Consider the following 20870-nt stretch of genomic DNA (forward strand, 5'->3'; position numbering starts at 1 on the left):
TGTTCAGCCTGGAGAAGAGAAGGCTCTGGGGAGACCTTACAGCGACTTTCCAGAACCTAAACGGGGCCTACAGGAAAGCTGGGGAGGGAATCTTTGTCAGGGAGTGTAGTGATAAGACAAGGGGGACAGTTTTAAACTAAAAGAGGGGAGATTTAAATTTGATGTTAGGAGGAAATTCTTCACTCAGAGCGTGGTGAGGCACTAGAACAGGTTGCCCAAAGAAGCTGTGGATGCCTCATTCCTGAAGGTGTTCAAGGGCAGGTTGGATGGGGCTTTGAGCAACCTGGTCTGGTGGAAGATGTCCCTGCCCATGGCAGGGGATTGGAAGTGGATGATCTTTAAGGTCCCTTCCAACCCAAACCATTCTATGATTCTGTGATTGCAGAATGTATCCAGTACTGTGGTCCAACAGTGTAGGTAGCAACAGGTGCTATGTGCTGACAAAGCAAAGTGTCTGACTTCATAAGAATACATCTCTGCATTGGTGTTCTGCCTCCACAACAGGCTTCCTGGAGCAGCAGTAATGCACAACCTCTTCTAGCAGTAGAAGTCATCATGAGGTGAAGCCAAAAAGAGAAGTTATGGCCACAAGAAGTTAGGCTTACTCCAAGGTTCTCCTGAAGTGGAGGCTACTCGTGTCTATGAGAGGCCACTTAAATCACTGAGTAAGAACATTTGAAGGCCATATTTGTTTAGCACTTTGATGCTAAAGAAGGAAACGAGAGAGGGCAAAAAGGAGCTGACACATTTAAGAGCTGAAAACAGTCTAATGATGCACTAATGACACATTCAAAGGATATTTTTCAGGGAAGAGTCATGTTCTGAAGTAAGTCTGTTTAACTGGCAACTTCTCTTTCAACAGATCTGCTTTCTTTGTGTATCTGACTCTGCTGGCACAATGGTAATGCTCCAAGTAAGGAATATTAAATAAATATTTGGATATAAAAGCTGTTACTTACGTGTAACAACAACAACAAAAAATTAGTTTCAGAATGTAACTAAATTAATACCATCACTCTTATGCTTCTGACAAATTTACAACTGCTTTTTCCTATCAATTTAAGGAAAAACACAGAAAAAAAGAAGGTACTACCACTCTTCAGTTACATATTAAGATTAGCAGAGATGTAGAGATATTTAAGCTATTCTCCTGAAATGAAAAACCACATATCGCAGTACAGTTAGCAGGTCTGTCTTTTTCTTCTTTTTCTTTCTCCATTTTTCTTCTTGAACAGAGCTGCTAACTGTGGCTGCTCACATCACAATTGCTCGCTCATAAAAAGAAGACATCAGTAAGGAAGTGGGACAGATTATCTTCCTCCGTGCACAGGATCAAACAATAAACATATTAGGAAGCAATTAAATACTAATATCTTCTCGTGGCTGTTCCTTGTCAAAGCAGCTCTACAGCAGTCAAGCAACTTCAGTCCACGTGTTAGATATTTCAGGTGTGTTCTCCACATAGGCTAACTAAAATGAAAAGGACTTTTCCAGAAGTAGTGTCATAATGAGCAAAGACACAGGATTCCACTACTTATTTACCATTTTTCTTTCTTAACTAAAAAAACCTCTGTAACTCTATTTCGTGTCTGCCTTTGAAAAGTTCCTGTCATGAACACCAAATTAAAAAAAAAAGAAAAAAAAAAAAGGGAGGGAAGGAAAGTGGAGATGAGGGAAGGAGCAGGGAGAATATGTTTCCTCTGATCTTTGGCATCATTTGAATCAGAACCAAAAGCTGAACTGAATTTCTGAATTTATTATGCTACTTCTTGGCTGTTAGAAGTAGTTCCAATAATCTGAAAATTATTACTTGGCAATGTTCAGTATTATTGTTTTACGTCACATATCTAAAAAAATTTCCTTTTTCAGAAAGTTCTACTTAACTACTGCATTTCAAAATGTACCACTTACTATACTCTCATCTGTTAGACATCTGTTACTCTCATCACTTACTATACGCTCATCCGTTCTGTAATAGGTAACACAGATGGCAGAGCCCTGGCTTGAGAGTTCCGGCACTAGAAAGTGGAGATGATGGGAGAGTAAGTCTTATCTCATTTAAATCTCAGATAGAATGAGCACTATATATTTGACCAAACAGCTAAAGAAGAAGCTGCTGAAACAAGAAGCAGCTGAAAACAACACCATGTGAAAAACAGCTGCTGCAAAAGAACGGTGTCATTCATACATTTTGAGTGTAGTCAGGTTAATTATCTTATATTTTCATTCTAATTTACTTTATGGAGTCAGATTTTAGAATGCTTCAGAACTTTTTCTGGGTATAGTATCAACATGTATCAAAATCAAAAAAAAAAACAGTAAAAGGAAATAGTTATGAGAAACAGGAAAGTTTATAGTCATCGCCTTTTTTTTATTTTTTATTTATTTATTTATTTTTTTACAGCAAAGAGTCTGTTTCCTATTTTAACTTGATGGTTCACATTTTCTACTGTCAAAACAAGCATGGCTTTACTAAACTTGTGGAACTAATCCATTTTATCCTGTCAGAAGACATGTCCCTAGACTCTTGATTTCTGATGCCATGAGAACAAAATAAAACGCTATGTGACCAAGTGACTAAAAAAAGGCCACTTTAAAATCTTTAGTAAATATAGCAAATCTGCTTATGTTGGCAAGATATTACCTCACTTGCAAAAATGACTTATTTATGCACTTTCAGAGATATCTAAAGAAGACTTGCATTGTTTTACTTGTCAAATGTTGGATTGCAAGCATGCTTATTATTTGCCTCTAGTTTAGATGTCTATTTTTAAATCTTCTTCTTGAAGTATTCTAATTATCTTGTGTCTTTGTTGGATCACTGTTCTTTGAGAAGCATTGTTAAACAGAAAGTTGGAATGTCTCAAAGAAAGATGGCCAGTTATTAGCACTTTGGATGACTTTCAAGACACTAATTTAAGCCTGATAGCATCTGGCAAAACGCTACGTACTGACTACCTTCTTTACTCTTGGAAAAGAATATATTCTCTGTCTTGATTATTTATTACTAACTTCTTCATATCATCTTTATAGAAACGTTAAAATTTAGGATATTGGGGTTTATTGTACCTTAATGCAACTACTGCTGGATGTCTACCATGTCCTTTTCAATATCACAGACCTTCAACATCATTTTAATCATGAAATCAATGGGATTATTCACGTTGGATCTAGCATTAGAGCTCCTGTTCTAAGAAGAAACTCTCTCTCAAACACATGTACTTCTGTTTCAGATTTCATTAGAGAAGAACATAAAATACTATCAAAATCATCTGGACTATATTTTTAAGCAAAATAGCATAGCATACTTTTCATCGCACTTAGGCATAATGTAGTCAGCATCATGAGGTTCTATATAAAGGTTGTTTATTGTTCTACACACCTGGCTGCACTCATGATTTTCTGTATATGTACACTAACTGTTTTTCAGAACAATGTCAAGTGGTGAGTAGAATAACTGCATTTTAATTCTAGAAAAATTAGCTGAAAGCAAAAAGAGCAACTGTGTGCCATGCTACAATTTAATACCAGAATCCTAACAGCCAAAGGTAAATGGTTATGAAGGGCACTGGTACTATTAGATCATTTGGTTTCATATGAAGCATACAATTTTTTTTTTTGAACAGAAGAGGAATACAGGAAACTATAACTTTGAAGGATGCTTTGCCTTTCCCTTCAAGTTGGAATACAAATACATTTCTTGCTATTTACTTTGAACAGTTGTCATATACCACCCAAATATACATAAATTATTATATAGATTAACCATGGCGGATTGATGAACTTTGTGATGTTCAAAGTATTATCTGTAAATCCAAAACCTTAACTGTATTAAAACTGTCTACAGACTGCAGTATCAAAGATGTGCTATTATCCTCAAGACTCACTACTTCTTATACTGATTGCTTTACCTACTCACACACCAAATGCTTTATCTTTCAAGTCTAAAACCGTGACCTGCAGCTGTAACTTTCTGATGTTCCTATTAAGTTTCGTTATTCATACACAGATCTTAGAGAATCTTACCTTTACACCATATGGTTTAAATTAATTAAAGTCTCCCAAGATATCACCACCTAGCTTCATGTCTAGTTAAACATGGGGAAGAATATGCATCTAACTTCAATGAAATTTAACTCTTGATTTAGGTAAAAGAACATCCTTGAATTGATACTGAATTGATACTTTCTGAATGGCATTCCTGAGTTTGCCTTCTCAAAGAAATTTTCCTCTACAAAATCAAGTGTGTTAACTTCTCTGAAGTTCTGTTAAATGAATTACATTTAACCTATAAGAAAGTACATAACCATGCCATAGGGTAAAAGCTATTCAAAAATGTAGTATATATTTGTGGATTCCTTCTGCAATAATGGTGCTAATTTGAAAGACCAGTTCTGGTACAAGCAAAAAAAAAATTTAAAAAATGAAAGAGTGGCTTGCTATTGTTTCAGTGGCCATTTGCTAGTATACTTTTCAAATCAAATACAACTTTCAAGTGAATAACCTATTTTGATTTAAGTAGTGAAAAATCTTTAATTTTTCTTTTCCATATCCTTTTGAGATATATATATATATATATATTTATTATTTTTTTTGCTACCATCTTTCCTTCTTGTGAGAAGAAGTTGTTATCACAGGTTACTTTTCCATATTGTATTCTAATACTGCCCTTCCACCCTTCTCATAGCAAACCAATGGAAACTTTTGCTCTAAAATCAAGGGGACCTATCTTTTGCCTAACCTCCTCTAACTGAAACCAGTTACTCCTATTCATTTCTTATTTACATGTGAAGTCCACTGGTATTCCATTGTCCAAACTTCACAGATGAATGAACAAAAAGTGAAGCATATCTACATTTTTTGCCCAAACTTATTTCTAGAGCAACATAAAAAAACTTACACGTGTGGCTTCCAGTTACCTTAATGGCAGCCGTCTGGTCAGCATCAATACATAACACTGAAATTTTACCCAATGATGCACAGTGGTAATGTAGTAATTTACTAAACCATCTCAATTAGCTAAGAAATATATATATTTTTTTTGATAAAGAGAACATTTTGCATTTATTTCACCATGGCTTCCATAAGAATGATTATTTTGTTTGTAATAAAAATCAAGCAGCAAAAATAAGTAGCATGAATCTCTCTCCTCTAGCCAAGTGTGCCTCTTGTTTTACTTTCACTGTAAAAATAATCCTTCTGTAAAAAATACAGGAATATATTCAAATTTGGGGAATCCCACAGTGAAGGATGCAGTTTCACATTAATTTCTGAGTACTTTCAGATAATGTGTATCTGAAGTTAAAGCATTTCTCCCAGATTTTGACCAAGAAACAGAGCAGGTTGCATCATCAAAAGCTGAAGAAAACTCACCTTATTACAAAGTCATGGCTATCAATCTCTTTTCCACACCCACTGTCCAGAAGGATGCCAGAATTTCCAACAACTGCACAGGTTTTAAATCGGCGATTCTTCATTGGGGAAACCTCAGGGAGAAGGCTGTGCAAATTCTGAGAAATATTTAGGGTGCGACGTCTGTCCAGTACATAATGGATTACATCTCCTGGCTTGAAGCTGCTTTTGACCACTGAGACATCTCTTTCAGCATCCAAGAATCGAAGTATACTCTTTCTGGGTTGACAAAAAAAAATGCACAGGTAAGACCCAGAATTCACTGTTAATCTAATAATAACAAAGACTGTACAGAGCATATAACACAATGCAGAAGGTAGCATCAGACAGACTAAGGTCACATCCCATATTCTAGAATGGAGTTAGAGAAAAGTTGTTCCAGAATTAAAATCTTGGTTACAACATCATGTGTAAATACTGCAGTGAAAAATTTCAATCCCTCCATAGAGATGAAAGCACTGGGAGACCAAGGGAAGATGACTTTAAAAATTAGGCAGTATATACTATTTTAATGTTTTACAAACCTTTGGAATATTCACCTATTTCCAAAAAGACTACAGCAGTTTGTTTTCATAGAAACATGACAGTTAAAAATATGATGTATTTATGATTTTGGAAATAAATGTTTCACTGTAATCTCATGTCTCTCAAATCTGCTTGGTTCAGTAATGGCCCTGCTTTCTTATAGTTCATTATTACACCATAAGAGCAACACACTGAGTTTAACATAAACTTACTACTAATTAACTGAAGTTCAGCCAGAGTTATTCTAATTAACTGGAAGTAAGAACACCTACTGTCTTTTACACTGATTTAAGCAAAATCAGCTTAAAAACACGCTGCAAATTAAACTACTGCAGCTCAACGTCTAGTCACGCTGTTACCTGAACTCACAGAAACACTTCTTGGGAACTCAATCATTGCTTTAAATCAGTTTAGCTTGATCCTCTAGCTTGCTTCTCTGCCATTAAATGTTTAAACTATTAACAGGGTTCATACACACATGATCAAGATAACAGGGTTTAACAAGCTACCAGAGATCAAGTGGCACTATAATTAAGCATTTGTATAGTCCCAGTGCACAGCAAACAGGTGAAGTTTGCATACTTAAATGTCAGCTGAGGAAGTTAAATCCTGGTAATTTGTACCTGCTTATGGGGTGGTAAAAGCTGAAGCACTTTAAGTACACCAGTTCAAAAAGACTCTCTTAATGACTGCAGCTACTTACAGACTGATACCTGCACTGGCAGTCTCCTGCAGGCTGCAGTACCTGTCTATCCCTAGGATAAAATTCTGTGAAAGACCCCAGGCCAGAGCTGCAGGAGCCACTGTTAGCTCAGGATTGCAAATGAGCACAGCCTGATGCACTTGTGCCCACCTCTGCTCTGCAAAGCATGAACGTTTGTGAGCAGGCATGAGCATCACACCTATCTTAAGCGCACACTTAAGTCCACTACACATATGGAACAGACAGGTCATGTTGAACTCAGGCAGGGTATCACCATGTGTTAATACAAATAGAAATTTTTGTCTCTGCAACACTAGCAAGACAAGAAAAAGAGCAGTAACTTTACACTTTCCCCTGCTGTCAGCAGGTAAAATGGGATTTAGAATAGAAAATCTGTTGAGTAACACAATGCTATTTTTACGTAATCAATTTTTAGAGCAGAACTTCCTTAGAGCAGATCAAAACAGGAAAAGATAACTAGAGATGCCACTCCAGCAGTTGCAACACCCACTGAGAGACAAAGGGGAAATAATCTCACGTGAAAAGGGATGAACTATAGGTACACACCATGCCCACCAGCCAGCTCTTGTGTCACTGCCTTAAGAGGGAAGAGTAAGTCTAACCCTTGCAGTTCCACAAAGCACTCACTCTGGAATTGACCTTAAAAGCCACAGGGGAAGTGAAACACGATAAAAATATATTTTTTTAAGTGTTTCCTCTCACTTCCTACATGAGGACAAGGGGGAAAAAAAAATGGCCTGAGCTGTCTTTTACAGCTGTCATGTATGAATGAAGCAGCATCAGAGCAAAGACAGATTTCACTGAAGCATACAAGGGACTCAGAATAATGGAGAAGGGTGGAGAATATTAAAATCGCGAGTACCAAAAACTTTTAGCAAACAGTGTAAAAGGCCAGGCAAGGTATTCTGTAAAGCAATATAACGACTTCATTTCAGCCTGTAAGTGTAATGGACTTAAAATCCCCATGGGTTTGATAAGTTCATTTTGTGGGTACTCTGCAACAGATATAGAAATGACTACAAAATGAAAAAAAAAAAGTAAGAAAGAATGACTTGCCCGATCTAAGAGTATTGTAAGTGATTAGAATTATTAATTAGCACTCATTAAACAGGGCTGCAATTTCCAAAATGTCTAATGAATTTCTTTTTCAGTAAGATTTTGAGGTGGGCAAAAGTCACTGAATCTCAGTATCGTCTCCTATATTTTTAACCTGAAGTTGTCATTAGCACATTCAATTGAGTGCACAGATTTTATAGTGTACATAAGAAACAGTGTCACTAAGAGATGTGTAACAATGCTAGCATTAAAATTTGTAATTACCTGGTTGTATCCAAGTATCTTTTAATACTAAAAGAAATATGATTATAAATGCAGATGTTCGTGTTATTGTTTTTAAGTTCCTCTGTGCTACTGACTCATCTGTACCATGGAGATAGCAGTACTTCCCGTTTTCACATAAATGTTGAGAGAAAAAAATAAACTAAGAGATATAATAAAACGTAAAAGTATGAAACATACATGGGTGTTTCAATCAGTCTTTCTTATGGTTAATAATAAAAACATGTTTAAACATCTATTCTGTTCCAGGGCACAGAGCCCTGAAAATAGCACAACAAGGTTATTCTGATTAAATGGATATAACAAAATAACTCAAAATAAGTGCTAATTTACATCCTGCTGCGCATAAAATTCAAAAGCAAGCTCAATTAGAGAAAGGAAAAAAACAGCATGATTTTTAGTGAACCTTGAAGAAAAAGTGTTAAATAGATGGAGTCTCTGCAACCTTAAGCTAGAATGTGTAAAGAAACTGTTTTATCCGAGGTAGCCTTGAAGTTTTATTTTGATGAATAAAACAATACTTGGGGCATGGCCTGAGCCCTTTGTGGGCAAGTGAGGCAGATGTGGCTCATGCTTATCTGGAGCCCAGCAGCTGTTTGCAACATGTTTACATGACTCACAGAAACATAGTGTCACAACCTGTGGTTGGCCTGGGATTTTTCTTTCATGACCAAAACCAGATGTTCATAATATTTAAATACCGAATACAACTCCTGGTTATCCAATAAAGTACATGTTAACAGCATTTTCATCAAATAGCTTTCCAAACAATATAAAGTGTATTATTCTGGGTCAAAGTGGTGATATTATTCTACCTACATGCATTTTTCTAGTTTGATTTTGTATTCTTTGAACTACACGAGGCAATGGCTGCCTCACGTTCATTTGCCTCCAAACTGCGTGGTTAACAGAAAAAGGAAAAAAAAAAAAGAATCACTGAAACATTTAGCTTCTAGGATTGCAAATAAATTTCCTAGCAGTTTTCAAGAGCAATGACATACAACCTCTCAGTACAAGCCAGAATAGGCCACAACTCTGTCTCCACTTTTCCTGGGAAAATCCTTCCTTCTGTACAAGGCAGTTCCGGAATGCCTTGATGCTGGAGCACTAGGGCTTGTCTGGCCAGGAGCTCCAGCCATTTGGGGAAGCCCCTGACCAGCAACCTCAGCATCCAGGAAGCCAGGCTAGCTCACTACCCACCACATTATGGAAACAGAGTAGAACTAACAACTACCTAGTCCACACCCTGCCCTGCTGAAGATACACATTTATCAACATCAGGCCGGCCCATGTTTACCTAACATATTCCTAACAGCCTCTCCAGTGGTGGAGACTCAGCAAACTCTCCATGGTACCTATTTCACAGCTTCCCTATCCTTATCGGAGCACAATATTCCTAGTGCTTTCTTGCAACAACTGCAGCTGTTCTTTTTCCTTTCACTTTGTACATGACAGATGATTTCTCATTACTATTGGTAACAGCCTTCATTTAACTGAGGCTTGGAAGCCACCTAACTTAAAAAACAAAACAAAACAAAACAACAACAAAAAAAAACCACTTCTTTTCAAGGACAGGTATTTGTTTTAGGTCTTTGACCCTTCTCATTGCTGTCCTGCAGGCTTTCTCCAACTGATTTACTCAGGCCTTTTAAACAACTTGGTTTTCCAAAGATTCTACTCTAACCCTTGCAAGTCCTGATGTTGCTTCACATTCCCCAGATGGAGGGCAGAAGGTGACTCTCAGCCATTGATATCACCGAGAACTATGACCTAAGTAAAATATACTTTTTTTCCAATGAAACGCTGCTTCCCTTGAACACGTTTTCTTAGAACTCCCTTTCAGTTAGGCTAAAGAGAATTACACAAGCCTCCTTGGCCAGAACATACTTAGGAGCACTCGCAGACCCCCTGTCGCCTCAGGAGGCAAACAGGAGCTGGAGCAATCTACAAGGGCAGGCTGTGGCTTTGTGTTACCGCAGAGTTCTTTCTTGTTTTGTTGTTTTTATTCAAGAACACTAAAAATAATCCTGTCCCAAAGGAGCAGTGCTCTCCAACTCTCTGCTTGCCTTCAGCACTGAAAATGAAACGGATACATAAAGCCAAACTGTATTTGTAAAAGGAAAAAATGAATAGTTCAGTTTGATTAATTATCTTTCCTCTCCCGTACATCCTTTTTATGCTCTCTCAATGCATACTGATCACAATGAGTCCCCTAACAAACTAAGAACAGTTAGGAGTTTTAACCAGCTTTAACAGTGCAGCTCTGATTCTTGAATATGCTCTTCATGCAACTGCATGGAAGATTTTTCACATGCTAACTAAACAAATTACATATATCCAAATGATTTTATTTGCTTTATAAGGCAACTAACCATAAATAATTATTTCAGTTTCTAAATATTGTTTTGATCATTTTGATAGTAGCTAAACAGTCTGTTAAAGTGCTGATTTCATATCTCTCTTAAACTGAACCTAGGCTTTTCAAGTTTTAGATTTTTTGGGTTCTTTTGATTTCATTTTATTTTATTTATTTATTTATTTTGGTACAAGAAAACATACAAAATCCTCAGGACATTCCCATGTCCCACTGAAGTCACTGCAGACTTTTCCTTCCATTTAACTTTGAAAATTTTCAAAGGTTTGGGTTTGTTAAAAAACATGCATAACTGCAAGTAACCAGGGAAATGTTCTTGGCAATCACCAGCCCCTGGAGGACCACACCACCAGAAGTGCTGTATTATGGGCAGTTGCTGTCTGACTCCATCTCAGTTCCTCATGCCCTTTAGGGTACCCAGGCTCTCCCTTGACCAGAAAGGTCACTTCTGTAGCTGAAGCATGTACTAATCAAGCTACAAATCTTCAGTGATTTCCAGCGAAAAGAAAAGTGGTCTCTTAAACACAGCATGACACTACTGCTGCTTACCATATGAAGACCAGCCATATGTCAGCTTTTAATGAGTCAAAGGGAGCTGTAGTCAGAAGAAAGGAGTCGATGGAGTTAACCATCCCAACTGACAGAAAACACTGAATTTTCAGTTGACGTAAGAAACTGAGGAGGAAAAAACTTTAAGGTTTATTGTGACTAAACCAGACTGGAAAGCCCCAGTTTGCACATCTTAGAGATGCAGAGGATCTGAAGGAAACAGCACAGCTGGCCCTAAAATGTTCATCCAAATGCTTCAAGCAATTTCACTGCTCCATTGCCAGTTCAGTCTTTACTGCTTGCACTTCAGCAACTTATCATTGCTGTTTCCTATTCACTTGAAAGATAAACAATGATAATAATCAAAACCCTTCTAAAGGGGAAGTCACATGTGCATTTTCTTGTGTTTTTTGTTTGTTTGCTTTTTTTTTTTTTTAAGTTACACTGTTTGCATCTTACAAGTTCTCACACATTTCTGACAGGAAATTTCCACTCATCGAGCTCTCTCTCACATTGCAAAGCAATGAATACACCCTAAGCATCGGTTTTTCATTTTGCTTTCCTGCAATTCAAAATATCTATCTGTTCCTTCCAACACAAACATATTCCCACATTTAATCAAAAATAAGTGGAAGAAAGTTGAGCACTGAAACCTCAAACTGTAGTTCAGTTCACAAAGCTCACAGATGTGCTAGCATCAGTCCTGTTTGGTAGGCTTCCTGAGGTGGATTCTTACAGTCTCAGACACATCTCTCCCCTTTGAAAGCACAACCCCTAATGCCACAGAAATTTCCCAATTTCTGTAAAAGGAAAACCTTCACATTGCTACAGAAAGTAGGAAGGACTTAAGACACAAAATCTTGCAGAAGGTGGGTTCTCTCTCTTCGACATGCCTGAAATCATTCTGACGGAAAGGAGGCAGAGCAAGCAGTCTTTTTCCCATAGGCACAGGAATTACTAATTATTTTTCAAAAAGGTTGTCAGCAGTCAGAAGGTAACATCAGGTGGAAAAATCACTCTCCCACTAGAGCAATCATGACTGGCAAAGCAGCAACTTTGCTACAGTCTCTAGTAATTAATGATACCCACCATTCCCATCTCAATCACAGAAAGCCTAGCATTTTCTTCTAATGCTTGGTTAGCATCTCCAAAAATGGGCTGCTGCCTTCCCAAAACAGCTGCTACACTCCCCAGTCTCTTCTGGCTGCAAAGTCCCAGAAACATCCTGAGGCATTAGAAACTCAGGGGAGCCTTGTCATGCTCCCGTAGGTGATAAAAGAAGCTTTTTCACTCACTGACTCTCACTGCGTCTGACCTGGACAAGAATTCATAGGATCTTTGCTGTTGACAGAAACTGGTCACTAACCTGAGCAAAAAACAGAGCCCATGGTCAACAGGGAAAACACCACAGAATAATAACAGTCTAACATTCCCGCTAGCAGACAACTATGTCCAGACATACCATTAAGGAACGGTCCTTGCACAAAGCAAAACTCACTAACAAATATTTTCCATGTTTTAAAATAGTTGTTGTGGGTGTCAAGCTGATATAAGACATAAAGTGGCTGCAATCTACGGATGATTACAAGTTTTATGAAATGTCTTTAGGTTACATACTAACAGTTTCACAAATTATGTCTCCACTGCTAAGAAGTGATAACTCTTTGTACGTTATTCAAAAGATGCTAGCTTTTTTTTAAAAAAAAAAGTTTCTCTCCTACCATTACTTGCTGAGGTGAACCTCACACCACAAGACTATCACTGCTCACATTAACAGTTGCTATAATAGAATGTGAATCATCTTCATGGTCTACACAGTGCACGCAACGTACTTGGGAGGGCAGAACAGTTAGCTGAACCGTGAGAGCACTCTAGGAGATTGCTAGCTACATTTGAAGTTAGTTCTGATAGGCCTGTAAGTATAAAAATATTTACAGCTAAGATGTTTCTCACTGCTGAGACAGGGAAGAAAGGTATATAGCAAATCTCCTGTTAAAGTGAAAGAAGAATGAACATTGTTTAGTCAGCATCTAGAATGGAACATATTTCACAAGGAAGGGGTTCCTCAAGTGAAATCACACCAGAAGTTCCCTCCCTCACAGATGAATACCATAACTGAATATGCTACATAAGTTAGCAAAGAAAACAGGACTGGTTGGTAGCCCTGATTCCATTCATATACTGTATTCCAAATTTTGTCCCTAACTCACATTAATCTAAAATCTTTTACTGGCTCAGTGGAAACACAGGCTCTCTGCCCCATTAATGATGATCATTATTTCATCTCAAAATGAGACTAGCAGCGTCTCTAAATAACTAAAGCTTTATGCTCTCTTGTTACAGAGAAAGTCTTTAAACTGATGGGACCTTTGCTGCTTAAACCAATGTTCAGGATATATGTTTTTCTTCTCTGAACTACTGAGACAAAAAGCGTCCTTCACTGTACCATTTTTTAAAAACACCATGTAATCACATCATAGGCTTCTTCACAATACATTAATTATTTATAAAACAAAAGAATTTTCCCACCCTCCAACAGGAAGGAAAAAAGTATTGATTTTGAAACTCATGTTTTTGGTAGACTGAGATGATATTCATGTAGGTACAGGCTTAAAAAAATAAAAATAAAATAAAATAAAATCTAAGTTGCTCTCCACTGTTTTGCCCCTTTGTCTGAGTAATATATTTTGCTTCCAAAACAGGTGAAAAATGAGCATAACCAAAGCTTCATTTTCTCTCTTAATGTTAATCCATAATCTGTTGTATTATTTTTACTTGTTTGTTTGCCTTGAGCAGCAAGGTGTATTTGTTTTAAATGGTTCTGAAATAAGATACTTTAAAAAAAAAAAAAAAAGAAAAAAGGAATGACTGAGAAGAATTATTACCTGTTTCTACTTACAGTCTCTCAGTGGATTCCAGATCAGTTTACTTCAAAAGTAAACCAGTGTGCTATTTTCCTCTAATTGTCAAAACTATAACATATGATTTGAAACTTCAACAGTGTTCTTCTGAAGTTCTCTCTATTTCTCCGACTTAAACTGTCAGTTACATGCATATAATTTTTAAATATTGTTATTGGTATATGAAATGTGCATATCTTTCCCAGGCTACCTTTGGAACAGAACTTAACCGTTACGTCATGACCAATACAGGTTACACCAACCAGACGTTCTTGGGAAAAACTCCTGAGGCCTGGGAGTGCACTTCAGCTGCATTTTAGGGTGACTGCCAGGAACCCCACCAGTAGGAACCCCAAGTGCCTGGGAAGCAGTGGGGTGTCCAAGGGTCCCGTAGTCCAGGGGATAGACACCACAGGGCACCACGGAGCTCTTGACAGACAGCTGAGGCACAGCTACAGGCTCCAGAGTACCAAGAGGAGCAAAATTCAGTGCCTATTCACCTTACTTTTTTCATACCTGACGCTGTTCCTCTGCTGTCACAGTGGGGATGCACTTCTTCCATCATAGCACAAGACTTTCAGAATGGGGTGACAAGTATTCCACTTGCTCTTTTTACTACCCCTTTGCACATTAGTAATTTCTGTGCTAACCATATGTTCTACCTGTTTTAGAATTAGAACATAAATGGTAGTCATAAAAAAAACAAAAACTTCAAGTTCTTCATTCAGAGAAGCCCTGCTTTTGTAAATGGAAACACTGCCTGCTTAAGGGTTTGGCTAAGATGTCATTAATTAAAAAAAAAAAAAAAAGTAGAAAGAGAAAAGACAGAAACTACTTCTTAATTAGATCAAATTCCTATTCAGCATCTTAATATTCCAAAAATCAAGTCTACTCTGCTAACCAATTGGAACTAAAAATGCCTCTTTTCTATCACATCTCACTCCTAGCCCTTCACACTGCTGACCCCTGCCCCACACACTTCTCCCACTGGCCACCTTACTGATCAAGACAAGGAAGGTATGATGACAACACTAGGAGGCTTCTGTTTTCTCTCCCCTCAGGCCCCAACATGGATAGACCCACTCTATTATGACGCATCAGAACTACCACTCTAATTCTTCTGCTGTGTTCCTACCCTCAGCATAAGCCAAAGGCTCTTTCTCGCCTCTTTGACTCCAAGAAAAAGAAAAGTGCATGAGATGTTGGTGTTGCCAGTGTCTGACCTTGTGACTTAGACCAGCTGCACATGGGGCTGAATTCACAGCACCTGATGTCCGAGCTCTTGACTCCTACATCTAAGTCATCTACCTAAGCTCTCCTCCAGGGAAGAAAAATAGGTACTTTCAGACCACTCCCATCTGCCCTATTTTAGGCCTTTAGAATGAGAGAAAATCACGTCCTAAAAGTGCCAGTTTCTCACCACTAACTGCAAAAGAGTTCTACACAGCACACGTAATGTAGACACTGCCCTCAAGGTCTGACTGACGCAGCCAGATGAAAACATTTTATTCACTCGTCTAAAGGATGACTTTACTTTGGAGTCCACTGTCATCTAGTTGCATTTAACATTGCACCCTAAGTAAGTACAGTTATAAAACATCCACCTCCAACAGTAAATCAAATGACTGTTTTCTAGACCACACAAATTATAGGCAACAGTAATACAAAATGAGCTGTGTGTTATTTAAAAAACTTACCTTATCTCCAGTACCAAAGAAGAATTGATTTTCCAACCTTCTACAGAATGCTGGAAGATAGCAGAGCCACCCTTTCGGATTATCTTATCAGAGCTATTGATCATTGATCTGCTCAAACTCAGCTCACCATCTCTGCAATGCAATACAGATAAAACACAGTTACATTAAGATTAACTTTGGTTTTAAGTAAGTTACTTCACAACCACCAGTGATATTTTCATTTATGCACAACAAAAAGAAGCAATTATCTCCCCTTCTTGCATATTCTGCTTGCTAGAGCAAATAAGCTGTACCTACAAGAAATCTATGGGACATCTTTAACTAATATTTGTATATGCAATTTAAGAGCTTTAATATGATTTTATTTGTAAAAAAACAGACCTGAAGAAAAAAAAAAACAAAAACAATGCATAAGCTCCAAATTGTGAAACTGGACTGAATTTCAGCATGTATGCAGGGCAGATTCTGCACTTCTGCATTCCAAATTTCCAGTGTTAAACTAAGAATTAAGTGTTAACTTTCAATCCTTCCCCCAGCAATCGGTCGTGTTATATACAACAATTGCCAAGTAGTCTCCCTTTCCCTTCTGTTGATACTAACAGACTTTAATGCATGGGATTCTGGAGTTTAATGACATAAAACCCACAAAATTATCCTATGATGCCATGAAACTTTTGAATGCACATACCCAAACAACCTCAATTGTCTTAATCTACTCTTCACCAATCTCATTATACTCGTAAATTTTGCTAGTTACTTTAAAAAATAAAAAATGTAGCAAGCTGCGGCTGATGACCACTGAACATCTGATGGAGTAGCAAAAATGTTACCAGTTACAAGATATTCAGCAACAGGGTCACAGGGATGTAACAGAGACTCTAAAACACCACACGACATAAGTTGTAAAATTTCTTTTTATCTCCATATATTTTCATTATCTTCCACACTGTTTCCATTTAGGCAACATTTAGCTGAGTTCAAAAACAGCTATTATGTATAGTTATATAAAATGTTTTGTATATAAATATATCAAATACACTAGATGTAACATTCTACCATGTACAATGTCTTGTATTTGAGAAGGACTATGTATCTCAATAATATACAGAAATCTCTTTATCTGTTAAATAAGCAGTGTCTCAAATACCATCAATAATAAAAACTTCACTTTGCTTGCAAATAGAACTTCTGACCACCAACCATTCAATAATAAAATGTAAGATAAAAGACATGAGACTGTAAGTCATCTATGGAATTGCTGTTTTCATGTGGCCTTAAGTTCATAAACCAATTGGATCCTGGGCCTTAATGGGAGCTGCAGCTACATTACTACAGCACATATCTGTACTAAGTATTAGTATTTAGCAAATTATATAGCAGACCAAACCTGAACTATCCTTCAGTGGGACATTAATTAAGCTAACTTGGCAAAACTTGTAACAGGTGGTCGTTTGTAAAAACTATGACTGCAAAAGCCCCTGTAACTAATAAACCAGTATTTTACACTTCATCAAAAACAGCCCAGCATCACTTGCAGTACTCTCCCTCCCTCATCCCCACTATGCCAACAAGCTGCAGCACTGACACTGCGCTGACTCATAGGTAAGAGTGCCACCTACCGAAAAAACTACCACTATAAGCAATTCTGTACGTACAAAATGTGTATGTAAATTTCCTAATCACACTAACTTAATGGATGGGAGAATGATGCTGAATGCTCTAAATTCAATAATCAGAATGTAAGTAGTATTATTATTGTTGTTGTTGTTGCTATCCTTTATTTTTCTGTTCATTAAAATTTTCCATAATGGCTGTGGATATATTTTCCTGCAGTAAGATAAAATGTTTACACCTAGAGAAAAATTACCAAAATACATCCTGGTAAAGTGCACGGTCTGGAAGTATTTCAGAGATGTCTCCTGTTTATGCTGCCTTAAACCTTATCCAGTAGACACTTTAACAGAGATGTAGGTGACACAACGTAACAATAAATTACTTAGACAACACCTGAAGTACCACAGCATCTGAAATGTGGTTGTTTTCTGTACTCACAATAACATGTGCAGCGAGCTATACATGTATGGTACAGTAACACAATGTTGAATTATGTTCTCATGAGCCAAAATAAGGTCCTAGGCACTTTGTGTTAAAGTTTTAGTATGAATACAAACATGTTCACTAACATGCTTTCCTCCTTTTTACTTATTAGTAGTTTCATTTAATTTTCAATTAAAATAATATTAAATAGACTAATGCATAAAAAGCTCAATTTACTCCAGAAAATTCTTCACTATATAAAAAGTTGTACAATAAATTTGGGATTCTTTTTGTCTTCCAGAATCACGGCAAATCCTCTCTGGTGAATCTTAATGAAACAACTGCTGTAGAATGATGGCAACTTCTGGCAGACAGTGTCAACCCTGACTTTGAATTACCTTGCTTTGGTGATCAATCAGACCAATACAATAAGACCCTCTCTTCTCCTGAATACAGCTCATTAAATATAAATAACTGATTTAAAGTTTTAAAAGCTTATTCCGTATCAGAATAAGTTAACATGGTTTAAAAAACGCTGCTTCCATATAATGCGTTTCATTACTTGTGTAACCTTTAAAAGGGCATTACTGACTAGTTGAAGAATGGCACGCTCTTGCAATTATTGTCCTTGCAATTTTTTCTGTGAAAACACTGCTGATTTAAGGTGTATCACTGTATACTCAGGAATCACACAATACATTTTAGAACACCTGGAATTTACCTGCGGTGTCACGAATAACCCAAAAATGGGACACCTTGAGCCTTCAGAGTTCTGTGCTACTGGTACTTCTGGAAGTAAAACATCCCATGGAAAATATCTCATTGTTTTCCCATGTGGCCAGTCAAAAATAACCAAGCATTCCAGTGAGCCCTTCCTTCGGGAGAAAGGCAAGCATAACATTGACAGCGGTGGCAGATGGTAGCAGTACACTTGCCGTTAGTTTTCTGCCTCCTAATGGTAAGGGATGGGACAATGGGCTGGGAAAAGAGACCATACTGCAACATCCTCAGCCAAAGCGAGCAGCCCCGTTCTGCACAAGTCTTACCAAAGTAGGCATAACGCTAAATGTCTGGGCACAAGTACATTACGGCTCTATCTTAAAGTGCTGTTAAACACATACATACCTATGACTAAATACACCTATTTTCTTTAATATTAAGGCAGCAGCTCTCTTTAGTACCTTTTAAATCACATCAAATTAAATGTAGCATAAGATGTAGGGGTCTTTTTATGCAAATATGTATGGATTCTACTTAGTGACTAATTTCTGAATCATTTTAGCAACTACCTCTAGTTTGACATGAAGGAGTAGGTACTAAGAAACATGGGTTAATGCTGATTCTCTCTCACAGATACATTCTCTCACGTATTTTTGTGCACCTACAAACCAAACATTTTACACGTTTGTACATCTTGCAAGTATGTGGATACCACAGTACCGCAGAAGAAACTGGGCTTCCACCCAAGCTGAAGAACAGGGAAAGTTACCAGCAAGTTATGAAAACCTTTAACACCAAGGGAAGCAAGCACCACATCAATAATTGTACACACAGAGAGGCACAACCAACCCGCTGCTCTGGGAGGCACTGGGCCATTGTCCCCCAGATGGGTCCAGCTGTGCCCACGCCCCCCTCCCACACCGCTGTGCCTGCACAAGGAGCAGGGAAGACGGACACACCTTCTGCTTTTATTTCTGAGGGCCGTGGTGGCAAAGCGGTGGTGGGGGGGTGGGGATAAGGAGGCTGGGGTTGTCCCAGCTTCTTCTCCTGGGCATTTACAACCTCTTTATTCCTCCTCCTCAAATTAAGGCAAGGGCTTACGCCAAAGGACAAAAACCCGCGGTGAATGCATCTCCCCGCAGCACATTTGCACAAGCAAATGCAAAGCGTGAGACCCCTCCCCGCCTTTGCCAGTTTCACTATGCCGCCACAGAATTTATGCATCCTTTCTACGAAAACAAAAAAAAAACCACATCTCCCAAAGAAGAAACACCCTTGGCTGAAAATCCAACTTCTTCACAGGATAGCTGTAAGTTGGGAGAAAAGGGAGTAAACATGCACGTACGCAGACGCGATGAGGAACAAAGAAACAGAAAGCTGAGGTGCAAACAGAAAACGGCAAGGGACTTTTTGCCTTTTCAGCCGAAGACGAGCAGGAGGCGGGGCGGGGGGAGGGGGTGGGGACGGACAAAACCGAGGGTCTCGGCGTGGGCGCGGGGCTTCCAGTCGGGGGTCCCAGGAGCCGAGGGGATGCCCCCAGGAGCGCCGAAGTTACGCGCGGCTCCCAGGCAAACTTCAGGGAGGGAGGCGCTCGCCTCGGGAGGGCTCCAAGGGGCTGCAAACGGGACCCGGCGGCCGCAGCCCCCCGGCCCCCACCACCACCACCACCACCTCCCCTCCCGGCCCTCGGGGAGCAGCCGCGGCCAGGTGAGCATCCTCCGGGCCGCCCCCCGGCCACCTCGCCCCCGGCCTAGCGGCGGCAGCACCGCGAGGCTGCGGGGGGGCGGCCGGGGGGCGCCGGGGGAGGACCCGAGGCAGCGACACCGCCCCGCCGCCCCTCGGGGACCGCATTTACCCGGCGAGCGGTGTCTCCTGGCGCTCCTCGGTCCGCGCTATTTCTTTCGTCTTGTAGAAGATGAGGAGGAGACTTATGGTGCACACAGTCCACCTCTTCCTGACTGAACGCATGTCTTCTGCGAAGCGCGGTCCCCCTCCCCCTTTTTCCTTTGTTTGTCAGGGGTGTGCGGAAAACAACTCCACGCGCGGCACAATTTGACAAAAAGACTGTAATATTTTTTTTTTTCAGAAAAATTAAAAAAAAGATTTTTTTTTTTTTAAAAAAAGAGACAAAAAGCAGGCGGGATCAGACGCCAGGGGTTGTTTGGCGTTTAGTTTATCTTTTCTTTCCCCCTTCCCTCCCTTGCCCGCCAGCCGGGCTGGCAGGCGGCGGCTCGCTCCCCTCGGCCCGGTGGGGACAAGTCCGTGTGCCGCCGCTCCGCTCTCCGCTGCTCCTCCTCCTCGCTCGGCTCCTGCTCCGCTGCGGCCCCGCTACGATCGCGGCGGCTGCCCGGGGGCGACGCTGGCGCCTCCCTCCCCGCGGCGGGGCGGTGGCGGCGGGCGGAGCGCGGCCAATGGGCGCCGCACGGAGGCGGGCACCCAGCGCCGCCGGCGGGATACAGCCGGGGGGCACTCACACCATGGATCCTACACCTCAGAGCCCACACCCAGGACCCCAGACCCCAGACTCAGACCCTGGACCCCGGCTCCCGGAGATGCCGCCGCGGGGTGGGGACCTGGGGGGGTCTCGGCTCACG

At 39.6% G+C, this 20870-nt stretch overlaps 1 protein-coding gene across 1 annotated transcript in view; it reads right to left on the bottom strand.

The window, feature by feature from the left end:
- The window catches only part of ST8SIA4 (ST8 alpha-N-acetyl-neuraminide alpha-2,8-sialyltransferase 4), a 63849-nt gene extending 43219 nt beyond the window's left edge, over window positions 1-20630 (bottom strand). The window contains exons 1-3 of the mRNA XM_013193415.3: window positions 20132-20630; window positions 15520-15651; window positions 5374-5631 (exon numbers count right to left, since the gene is read on the bottom strand). Of these exons, the coding sequence (XP_013048869.1) occupies window positions 5374-5631; window positions 15520-15651; window positions 20132-20244 (503 nt within the window). The 5' untranslated portion in view covers window positions 20245-20630. The remainder of the gene's footprint in view (window positions 1-5373; window positions 5632-15519; window positions 15652-20131) is intronic.
- Window positions 20631-20870: the final 240 nt, after the last annotated feature.

Source organism: Anser cygnoides, chromosome Z (assembly GCF_040182565.1).
Source record: "Anser cygnoides isolate HZ-2024a breed goose chromosome Z, Taihu_goose_T2T_genome, whole genome shotgun sequence".
NCBI lineage: Eukaryota > Metazoa > Chordata > Aves > Anseriformes > Anatidae > Anser > Anser cygnoides.